This window comes from Eschrichtius robustus, chromosome 13, assembly GCF_028021215.1.
Source record: "Eschrichtius robustus isolate mEscRob2 chromosome 13, mEscRob2.pri, whole genome shotgun sequence".
In the NCBI taxonomy this organism is placed as follows: Eukaryota; Metazoa; Chordata; class Mammalia; order Artiodactyla; family Eschrichtiidae; genus Eschrichtius; species Eschrichtius robustus.
In genome coordinates, this window is record NC_090836.1 from 54230384 (window position 1) to 54242528 (window position 12145).

A 12145-nucleotide genomic window follows, 5' to 3' on the forward strand; every position below is an offset into this window, starting at 1 on the left:
AAGAGAAATTAAGGAAACAATCCTACTTACCATCGCATCAAAAGGAATGAAATACCTAGTAATAAACCTACCTAAGGAGGCAGAAGACCTGTACTCTGAAAACTATAAGATGCTGATGAAAGAAACTGAAGATGACCCAAACAGATGGAAAGATGTACTGTGTTCTTGGGTTGGAAGAATCAATATTGCTAAAATGACCATACTACCCAAGGCAATCTACAAATTCAATGTAATCCCTATTAAATCACGAACGGCATTTTTCACAGAACTAGAGCAAAAATTTTAAAATATGTATGGAAACACAAAAGACCCCGAATAGCCAAAGCAATCTTGAGAAAGAAAAATGGAGCTGGAGGAATCAGGTTCCCTGACTTCAGACTATACTACAAACCTACAGTAATCAAAACAGTATGGTACTGGCACAAAAACAGACACATAGATCAATGGAACAGGATGGAAAGCCCAGAAATAAATCCATGTACCTATGGTCAATTCATCTATGACAAAGGAGGAAATACTACACAATGGAGAAAAGACTGTCTCTTCAATAAGTGGTGCTGGGAAAACTGGACAGCTACATGTAAAAGAATGAAATTAGGACATTCTCTAACACCATACACCAAAAAAATTCAAAATGGATTAAAGACCTAAATGTAAGACCAGATACTGTAATACACATAGAGGAAGACATAGGCAGAACACTCTTTGAGATAAATTGCAGCAATATCTGTTTGGATCCATCCCCTAGAGTAATGGAAATAAAAAAATAAACAAATGGGACCTAATTAAACTTAAAAGCTTTTGCACAGCAAAGGAACCCATAAACAAGATGAAAAGGCAGCCCTCAGAATGGGAGAAAATATTTGCAAACAAAGCAACTGACAAAGGATTAATCTCCAAAATATACAAGCAGCTCATGCAGCTCAATATCAAAAAACCAAACAACCCAATCAAAAAATGGGCAGAAGACCTAAATAGACATTTCTCCAAAGAAGACATACAGATGGTCAAGAGGCACATGAAAAGCTGCTCAACATCACTAATTAGAGAAATGCAAATCAGAACTACAATGAGGTACCACCTCACACTGGTCAGAATGGCCATCATCAAAAATTCTACAAATAATAAATGCCGGAGAGGGTGTGGAGAAAAAGGAACCCTCCTACACTGTCGGTGGGAATGTAAATTGCACCCAGTGTTCACTGCAGCACTATTTACAATAGCCAAGACATGGAAGTAACTTAAATGTGCATCGACAGATGAATGGATAAAGAAGATGTGAGATATATATATATATATACACACACACACACATACAATGGAATATTACAGCCATAAAAAGAATAAAATTATGCCGTTTGCAGCAGCATGGATGGACCTAGGGATAATCATACTAAATGAAGTGAGCTAGACAGACAAAGACAAATATCATATGGTACCACTTATATTTGGAATCTAAAAAAAAAAGATACAAGTGAACTTATATACAAAACAGAAACAGACCCATAGGCATAGAAAGCAAACTTATGGTTACCAAAGGAGAAAGGGAAGGTGGGGGAGGGATAAAGTAGGAGGTTGGGATTAACAGATACACACACTACTAGATACCCAAGGACCTACTGCATAGCACAGGGAACTATACTCAATATTTTGTAATAACCTATATGGGAAAAGAATCTGAAAAAATATATATATATATATAACTGAATCACTTTGTTGTACACCTGAAACTAACAACGCTGTAAACCAGCTATGTTTCAATTAAGAAAATAAAATAAAGAAAAAAATCAATGCAAACAAGTAAAAAATCTATTTTTTGAAGATGAAAAATATTTTGCTTACTCTGGTCAAATAAGCTTGTGGTTTAGACACCTTTGTGGTTAATAAACATTTTCATGTTCATCTCTTTTTTCATATAGCTTTCTTAGTAGTAATTTCACCAAAATATATATATTTACTACACAAATGATTTCATCCTTTTTTTTTTTTTTTTTTTTTTTTGCCTAGAGCACCTTCATAACTCAGGTGTAGACTTAATTGTGGAACAAGCTACTTTTAATTGGAGTAGATACTTTCAAATCACTCATAATACTAGCTTTTTAAAACCGATTTTAGTGGAGGGAAAAAACCTCAAAACTTTCATAAGATTATGCTAAAGCACAGTATATATAATAGTGAATTGCGGAGGGGGGTGGAGGAGAGTGAAAGGGGCCACAAAGAATGTAGACACTGTGCCAGTTTTCTGCTCCTGTCACCACATATTGGATTTAACAGAAAACCACTCCTAGAAGAATACTTTCCAATAGCTTTTCTGTGGCTTTTTAAGACTGCACAAATTCTTACAATGTGACCAGAAAAATAATTTCAGGTGATGTGTTAAAAATACATGTGGGGCTCCTGTGTAACACCCATTTCATTAGGAAGCAAGCAGGGAAGCTGGCTGTCTCTGTTCTTACCTTTCTCACAGTGAGGTCCGTAGAATCCATCAGGACACTGGCAGACCCGTCTTTCATTACAAAAGCCTCCATTTCGGCACCCTCCTGGGCACTCAGCTTCACCAAAGAGAAACAAGGTTTATTTAGAAAGCTTTCAAATCATGTTGCGTGAATTACAGGGAGCATGAAGAGGCTAACAGTCACTTTTTCCCCAGCACACCAATTATCATAATTTATTGAATACCAGTACTTCCACTTCATTCTCTCTACACTGCCTGTACTTCACTAAGTCTTCATGAAAGTAAGATACTGCCTCTCAATCCTACTTCCAACAGTAGGGAGCTCGTGGAAGAAGGCAAAGCAAGCTTTATGTTCTGCATTCCTCCCACCCATCAATCTACTGCACCTCCTTAAATTCACACTGAAACAGAATGATGGATATTGCCCTCAGTATTCATTTTCAGAGGGGGGAATGACCTTTTGGTACATCTTTAGGGCACTGAAAGCCTCCAGAGCTTAAATTCTGTGCTGGAAGAGCTTATATCAGGATGGGAAAGGAGACAGCATGGGAAAGCCTTCATGCTTAACTGGGTATCAGGGCTGTGGTGGAGAGGTACCTTTGCAGATCACTGGCATGATCTTTGGAAGTCAAAAGCACCAAGCTTTTGGCAGGGGGTATGGGTCGTAGTAGTTGCTGGTGATGACTGACACCCTTGCTATGAGGTTGGGGACTCCCAAAGATTGTGTTGGAGGAGGGAAAGAAGAGAGGTGGAAGACAGGGCATTTTGAAGGGTACTGGAGTTCCTAAAATTGTGAGTGCAGTCAAAGCAGAGAAAGTCTGTCTTAGTACTATTACTGGATCCTACGTTTACCCCTCCTCCCACTGGTGTGGTTTTAATTATACAAAATAATTATCTATCTATCTAGCTACAATTTTTGGCCCAAATCACACCTGGAAGCCTTATGAGCCTTCTCTGGAATCACCATCACTGATTACCTTGTTGACATGTTTTAAAGAAGATGGCATTTTGAGGAGTCTGCAGGATGGTGTTGCCTTCAGAATTCATTACAATCACATTCACTTCAAACGCTGCCACTCCATCTTGTTTGCCGAGACATGGAAAACCAACTTGAACAACTAAAGAAAAAGAAGGTATGGAGAAACAGTTTATCTAGTTGATCCCAGTTTTACAGAAATCTTGGTAAGAGAAACAAAGAACAAAGCAAAAATGTTCACGTTTTGTCATCAGATATGCTTGTGTCTCCACTAGAGTAGGGACTGTATTTTTATTATCTGGGCATTCTCCACAGAACGTGTACACCATGCTGAGTGGAGAATTAATGACCCTAATTAATTTGTACCCTACTAATATGAAATTGGGGATATTTTTGTTCATAGTCTGAACATGTACCCTCTTGAAAAAAAAGATGGTAAAATGTTCTCTAAAAAGTAAAGGTAGCATAGATTAATTAGGGGAAGAAACTTTGTGAACGCCTTCACCAGCCTCCATATAATTCAAAAAGAGCTAAAAGTTAACACTGCAGAATCTATTAAATAAAGCCCTATAAGCAACACCCCACTGGTTTATTTTTACTCTGTGTGCTTGAAAGTGACAAAATATGTTCTTTGGAAAAATTCTACAACTCAGACTAGACCCCAATCATTGGACTGAGTTAATAAATTTAATGTTTTCTCAGGCTATTTGTTAATATTGAGAAGTGTCCATATCTTGGGGATCTAGAAGAGAGTTTGCTGTGATGAAGTAATCTCACAATAGACATATCTAATGGTTTAGGTTCCTAAAGAGGAGCCACTTCCTTTTAGTGAAACTGATGATCACTTGGGGTATGTAGGTGTAGACTAAGCAGAGAGTGGGAACTAATAGTGTTGCTGTACAGAGATGGCGAGGAGTTGTCCACAACTTCAGCTGTGAAATACCCACAAATCATTGGGTGGAAATTGTCTCAAGTCGTTGGCTGAGAGGCTTACTTCATAAATTTCTGAAATCCACTGGATTATCCTAACGTATCCACTGGAGAAGACTGATCTAGCTCACTAGACTCCAGTTCTTCCTTATGAATAGAACAAATATTGCTAAGAGGTATACATATGAAATTCTGTTTCATTTTGTTTCTGTATGGCAGGTTATGGTTACTGCCAAGCTTGGGAAAATCGTACCATGCCAAGAAAAGTCCTTTCCCTTCAGAGTTTTCATAAACCTTTCCCCTAGTTTTACAAGAAGAAATGAGCTAGAAATCAGTGTGCTCTTTTCCATAATGCACTGCACACCAGTTGGTCATACAATCTTCTTAACGTGCTTGGCAACCAGAAACCACTCTCAAGGCTTTGGCATTGTCAGTGTTCATTACTGTGCTCTTCTCCAAATAACATGGGTTTCCAGTTCTCCTGAATCTTGAGATCTGAGCATTATAAATAATTAAATGATGAAAAAACCCAGATATTTTAACAGAAATAAAAAGAGAAAAAAAAATCAAACTTGTTTCTGAAGTCCCAAAGTATAATTGTCCCCACTGAAAACCTTGGTTTAATGAAATCGTATATATGAAAATGCAAATTTACAAAATACAAAAATCCATAGTAGGGATTTCCATTTCAAAAGGAAGCAAAGGACTGTACAAGGAAAACCCCGTTGGATCTGTTATTGCAGGATACTTGTGAAATATACATAGGATTCTTTCTTATGGCTGCATCCCGGATCTGGAAATTTTACTTGGGGACCAAGGGGATCTGAAAGGCTACATGGATACAGAAGATTTGCAAAAAGCAAGACTCCAATTCTTGTCGTAGAGCTCACAGACTTCCTTACTTACTGGCCTTTTCTTTCCTTGTTTTTAAAAAATGTCTTCCCTTTTTTCCTGCCCTCTCCTCTATCAGTCTCTCCTTCTCTATCTGCCTCTTCTTTTTTCTCCCAGTTTTCTTTTTTTCCCCTGCTCTGCACCTGGATTGTATCTTCACTGAACAATCAGGCACTTTGAGAACTAACTGGAGGCAGTCTTGTAGGGAAGAGCTGTATGGAATTATCTGCTTTTATGGTGAACTTGTCATTTGTGAATGGGTATCCTGTTCATGATATTAATTGCTAGCAAAAACAAGAAAAAGAGCACAGGAGTAAAACGTGGATTTTTCTGAATATGCATTGTGATGACCAGCAGTTACCTTATTGACTGATATCCAGAGGAGAATAATTTGGAAGACTCTTGTGGCCATGTGGATGACAGGCTCTTGGTGCTCTGGCCGGGTGTCACGCCTGTGCCTCTGAGGTGGGAGAGCCAAGTTCAGGACACTGGTCCACAAGAGACCTCCCAGCTCCACGTAATGTCAAACGGTGAAAATCTCCCAGAGATCTCCATCTCAACACCAAGACCCAGCTCCACTCAACGACCAGCAAGGTACAGTGCTGGACACCCTAGGCCAAACAACTAGCAAGACAGGAACACAACCCCATCCATTAGCAGAGAGGCTGCCTAAAATCATAATAAGGTCACAGACACCCCAAAACACACCACCAGACATGGACCTGCCCACCAGAAAGACAAGATCCAGCCTCCTCCACCAGAACACAGGCACTAGTCCCCTCCAGCAGGAAGCCTACACAACCCACTGAACCAACCTTAGCCACTGGGGACAGACACCAAAAACAACAGGAACTACGAACCTGCAGCCTGCGAAAAGGAGACCCCAAACACAGTAAGTTAAGCAAATTGAGAAGACAGAGAAACACACAGCAGATGAAGGAGCAAGGCAAAAACCCACCAGACCAAACAAATGAAGAGGAAATAGGCAGTCTACCTGAAAAAGAATTCAGAGTAATGATAGTAAAGATGATCCAAAATCTTGGAAATAGAATGGAGAAAATACAAGAAACATGTAACAAGGACCTAGAAGAACTAAAGAGCAAACAAACAGTGATGAACAGCACAATAAATGAAATTAGAAATTCTCTAGAAGGGATCAATAGCAGAATAACTGAGGCAGAAGAACGGATAAGTGACCTGGAAGATAAAATAGTGGAAATAACTACCACAGAGCAGAATAAAGAAAAAAGAATGAAAAGAATTGAGGACAGTCTCGGAGACCTCTGGGACAACATTAAACGCACCAACATTCGAATTATAGGAGTCCCAGAAGAAGAAGAGAAAAAGAAAGGGACTGAGAAAATATTTGAAGAGCTTATAGTTGAAAACTTTCCTAAGATGGGAAAGGAAATAGTTAAGTCCAGGTAGCACAGAGAGTCCCATACAGGATAAATCCAAGGAGAACCACGCCAAGACATATATTAATCAAACTATCAAAAATTAAATACAAAGAAAAAATATTAAAAGCAGCAAGGGATAAACAACAAATAACACACAAGGGAATCCCCATAAATTTAACAGCTGATCTTTCAGCAGAAACTTGCAAGCCAGAAGGGAGTGGCAGGACATATTTAAAGTGATGAAGGAGAAAAACCTACAACCAAGATTACTCTATCCAGCAAGGATCTCATTCAGATTTGATGGAGAAATAAAAAGCTTTACAGACAAGCAAAAGCTAAGAGAATTCAGCACCACCAAACCAGCTTTCAAAAATGCTAAAGGAACTTCTCGAGGCAGGAAACACAAGAGAAGGAAAAGACCTACAATAACAAACCCAAAACAATTAAGAAAATGGTAATAGGAACATCCATATCAATAATTACCTTAAATGTAAATGGATTAAATGCTCCAACCAAAAGACACAGCCTGGCTGAATGGATACAAAAACAAGACCTGTATATATGATGCCTACAAGAGACCCACTTCAGACCTAGGGACACATACAGACTGAAAGTGAGGGGATGGAAAAAGATATTCCATGCAAATGGAAATCAAAAGAATGCTGGAATAGCAATTCCCATATCAGACAAAATAGACTTTAAAATAAAGACTATTACAAGAGACAAAGAAGGACACTACATAATGATCAAGGGATCAATCCAAGAAGAAGATATAACAACTGTAAATATTTATGCACCCAACATAGGAGCACCTCAATACATAAGGCAAATGCTAACAGCGATAAAAGGGGTAATCAACAGTAACACAATCATAGTAGGGGACTTTAACACCCCACGTTCACCAATGGACAGATCATCCAAAATGAAAATAAATAAGGAAACACAAGCTTTAAATGATACATTAAACAAGATGGACTTAATTGACATTTATAGGACATTCCATCGAAAAACAACAGAATACACTTTCTTCTCAAGCGCTCATGCAACAGTCTCTAAGATAGATAACATCTTGGGTCACAAATCAAGCCTTGGTATATGTAAGAATATTGAAATCGTATCAAGTATCTTTTCCGACCACAACACTATGAGACTAGATATCAATTACAGGAAAAAAATCTGTAAAAAATTCAAACACATGGAGGCTAAACAATACACTACTAAATAACCAAGAGATCACTGAAGAAATCAAAGAGGAAATCAAAAAATACCTAGAAACAAATGACAATGAAAACACGATGACCCAAAACCTATGGGAAGCAGCAAAAGCAGTTGTAAGAAGGAAGTTTATAGCAATACAATCCTACTTCAAGAAACAAGAAACATCTCAAATAAACAACCTAATGTTACACCTAAAGCAATTACAGAAAGAAGAACCAAAAAAACCCCAAAGTTAGCAGAAGGAAAGAAATCATAAAGATCAGATCAGAAATAAGTGAAAAAGAAATGAAGGAAACGATAGCAAAAGCAATAAAACTAAAAGCTGGTTCTTTTTTTTTTTTTTTTAATTTGAATTTTATTTATTTTTTTATACAGCAGCTTCTTATTAGTTACCTATTTTATACGTATTAGTGTATATATGTCTATCCCAATCTCCGAATTCATCCCACCAACAACAACACACCCCCAGCTTTCTTCCTTTGGTGTCCATACATTTGTGCTCTGCATCTCTGTCTCTATTTCTGCCTTGCAAACTGGTTCATCTGTACCATTTTTCTAGATTCCGAATATATGCATTAATATACTATATTTGTTTTTCTCTTTCTGGTTACTTCACTCTGTATGACAGTCTCTAGGTCCATCCACATCTCTACAAATAACCCAATTTCGTTCCTTCTTATGGCTAAGTAATATTCCATTGTACACATGTACCACATCATCTTTATCCATTCATCTGTTGATGGGCATTGAGGTTGCTTCTATGACCTGGATATTGTAAACAGTGTTACAATGAACATTGGGGTGCAAGTGTCTTTTTCAATTATGCTTTTCACTGGGTATATGCCCAGTAGTGGGATTGCTGGGTCATATGTAATTCTATTTTCAGTTTCTTAAGGAACCTCCATACTGTTCTCCATAGTGGCTGTATCGATTTACATTCCCACCAACAGTGCAAGAGTGTTCCCTTTTCTCCACACCCTCTCTGGCATTTGTTGTTTGTAGATTTTCTGATGCTGCCCATTCTAACCAGTGTGAGGTGATACCTCACTGTAGTTTTGATTTGCATTTCTCTAATAATTAGTGATGTTGAGCAGCTTTTCATGTGCCTCTTGGCCATCTGTATGCCTCCTTTGGAGAAATGTCTATTTAGGTCTTCTGCCCATTTTTTGATGGGCTTGTTTGTTTTTCTAATATTGAGCTGCATGAGCTGTTTATATATTTTGGAGATTAATCCTTTGCCCATTGATTCGTTTGCAAATATTTTCTCGCATTCTGAGGGTTGTCTAAAAGCTGGTTCTTTGAGAAGATAAACAAAATTGATAAACCATTAGCCACACTCATCAAGAAAAAAAGGGAGAAGACTCAAATCAATAGAATTAGAAATGAAAAAGGAGTAACAACTGACACTGCAGAAATACATAGGATCATGAGAGACTACTACAAGCAACTATATGCCAATAAAATGGAAAACCTGGAAGAAATGGACACATTCTTAGAAATGCACAACCTTCCGAGACTGAACCAGGAAGAAATAGAAAATATGAACAGACCAATCACAAGCACTGAAATTGAAACTGTGATTAAAAATCTTCCAACAAACAAAAGCCCAGGACCAGATGGGTTCACAGGTGAATTCTATCAAACATTTAGAAAAGACCTAACACCTATCCTTCTCAAACTCTTCCAAAATAGAGCAGAGGGAGGAACACTTCCAAACTCATTCAGCGAGGCCACCATCAACCTGATACCAAAACCAGACAAAGATGTCACAAAAAAAGAAAACTATAGGCCAGTATTACTGATGAACATAGATGCAAAAATTCTCAACAAAACACTAGCAAACAGAATCCAACAGCACATTAAAGGGATCATACACCATGATCAAGTGGGGTTTATCCCAGGAATGCAAGGATTCTTCAATATACGTAAATCAATCAATGAGATACACCATATTAACAACCTGAAGGATAAAAACCATATGATCATCTCAGTAGATGCAGAAAAAGCTTTTGACAAAATTCAACAGCCATTTATGATAAAAACCCTCCAGAAAGTAGGCATAGAGGGAACTTACCTCAACATAATAAAGACCATATATGACAAACCCACAGGCAGCATCGTTCTCAATGGTGAAAAACTGAAACCATTTCCACTAAGATCAGGAACAAGACAAGGTTGCCCACTCTCACCACTATTATTCAACATAGTTTTGGAAGTTCTAGTCACAGCAATCAGAGAAGAAAAAGAAATAAAAGGAATCCAATCGGAAAAGATAGAAGTAAAACTGTTACTGTTTGTAGATGACATGATACTATACATAGAGAATCCTAAAGAAGCTACCAGAAAACTACTAGAGCTAATCAATGAATTTGGTAAAGTAGCAGGATACAAAATTAATGTGCAGAAATCTCTTGCATTCCTATACACTAATGATGAAAATTCTGAAAGAGAAATTAAGGAAACACTCCCATTTACCATTGCAACAAAAAGAATAAAATACCTAGGAATAAACCTACCTAGGGAGACAAAAGACCTGTACACAGAAAACTATAAGACACTGATGAAAGAAATTAAAGATGATACAAACAGATGGAGAGATATACCATGTTCTTGGATTGGAAGAATCAACATTGTGAAACTGATTATACTACCCAAAGCAATCTACAGATTTAGTGCAATCCCTATCAAACTACCAATGGCAGTTTTCACAGAACTAGAATAAAACATTGCAAAATTTGTATGGAAACACAAAAGACCCTGAATAGCCAAAGCTACCTTGAGAACGAAAAACGGAGGTGGAGGAATCAGGCTCCCTGACTTTAGACTATACTACAAAGTTACAGTAATCAAGACAGTATGGTACTGGCACAAAAGTGGAAATATAGATCAATGGAACAGGATAGAAAGCCCAGAGATAAACCCACACACATATGGTCACCTTATCTTTGATAAAGGAGGCAGCCTCTTCAATAAGACAGCCTGGAAAAAAGACAGCCTCTTCAATAAGTGGTGCTGGGAAAACTGGACAGCTACATGTAAAAGAATGAAATTAGAGCACTCCCTAACACCATACACAAAAATAAACTCAAAATTGATTAAAGACCTAAATGTAAGGCCAGACACTATAAAACTCTCAGAGGAAAACATAGGCAGAACACTATGACATAAATCACAGCAAGATCCTTTTTGACCCACCTCCTAGAGAAATGGAAATAAAAACAAAAATAAACAAATGGGACCTAATGAAACTTAAAAGCTTTTGCACAGCAAAGGAAACCATAAACAAGACGAAAAGGCAACCCTCAGAATGGGAGAAAATATTTGCAAATAAAGCAACTGACAAAGGATTAATCTTCAAAATTTACAAGCAGCTCAGTATTAAAAAAACAAGCAACGCAATCCAAAAATGGGCAGAAGACCTAAATAGACATTTCTCCAAAGAAGATATACAGGTTGCCAACAAACACATGAAAGGATGCTCAACATCACTAATTATTAGAGAAATGCAAATCAAAACTACAATGAGGTATCACCTCACACCAGTCAGAATGGCCATAATCAAACAAAAATCTACAAACAATAAATGCTGGAGAGGGTGTGGAGAAAAGGGAACCCTCTTGCACTCTTGGTGGGAATGTAAATTGATACAGCCACTATGGAGAACAGTATGGAGGTTCCTTAAAAAACTAAAAATAGAACTACCATATGACCCAGCAATCCCACTACTGGGCATATACCCTGAGAAAAACCATAATTCAAAAAGAGTCATATACCACAATGTTCATTGCAGCAGTATTTACAGTAGCCAGGACATGGAAGCAACCTAAGTGTCCATGGACAGATGAATGGATAAAGAAGATGTGGCACATAAATACAGTGGAGTATTACTCAGCCATAAAAAGAATCGAAATTGAGTTATTTGCAGTGAGGTGGATGGACCTAGAGACTGTCATACAGAGTGAAGTAACTCAGAAAGAGAAAAACAAAGACCGTATGCTAACACATATATATGGAGTCTAAAAAAAAAAAAAAAAAAGGTTCTGAAGCACCTAGGGGCAGGACAGGAATAAAGACGCAGACGTAGAGAATGGACTTGAGGACACGGGGAGGGGGAAGGGTAAGCTGGGACGAAGTGAGAGAGTGGCATGGACATATATACACTACCAAATGTAAAACAGATAGCTAGTGGGAAGCAGCTGCATAGCACAGGGAAATCAGCTCAGTGCTTTGTGACCACCTAGAGGGGTGGGATAGGGAGGGTGGGAGGGAGACGCA

At 38.0% G+C, this 12145-nt stretch overlaps 1 protein-coding gene across 2 annotated transcripts in view; it reads right to left on the bottom strand.

Moving 5' to 3' along the window:
- WIF1 (WNT inhibitory factor 1) overlaps nt 1–12145 on the bottom strand; it is an 85277-nt gene that overhangs the window by 20436 nt on the left and 52696 nt on the right. For both annotated transcript variants that reach the window (XM_068561558.1, XM_068561557.1), the window contains exons 4-5: nt 3433–3573; nt 2457–2552 (exon numbers count right to left, since the gene is read on the bottom strand). In XM_068561558.1, coding sequence (XP_068417659.1) covers nt 2457–2552; nt 3433–3573 — 237 coding nt within the window. The remainder of the gene's footprint in view (nt 1–2456; nt 2553–3432; nt 3574–12145) is intronic.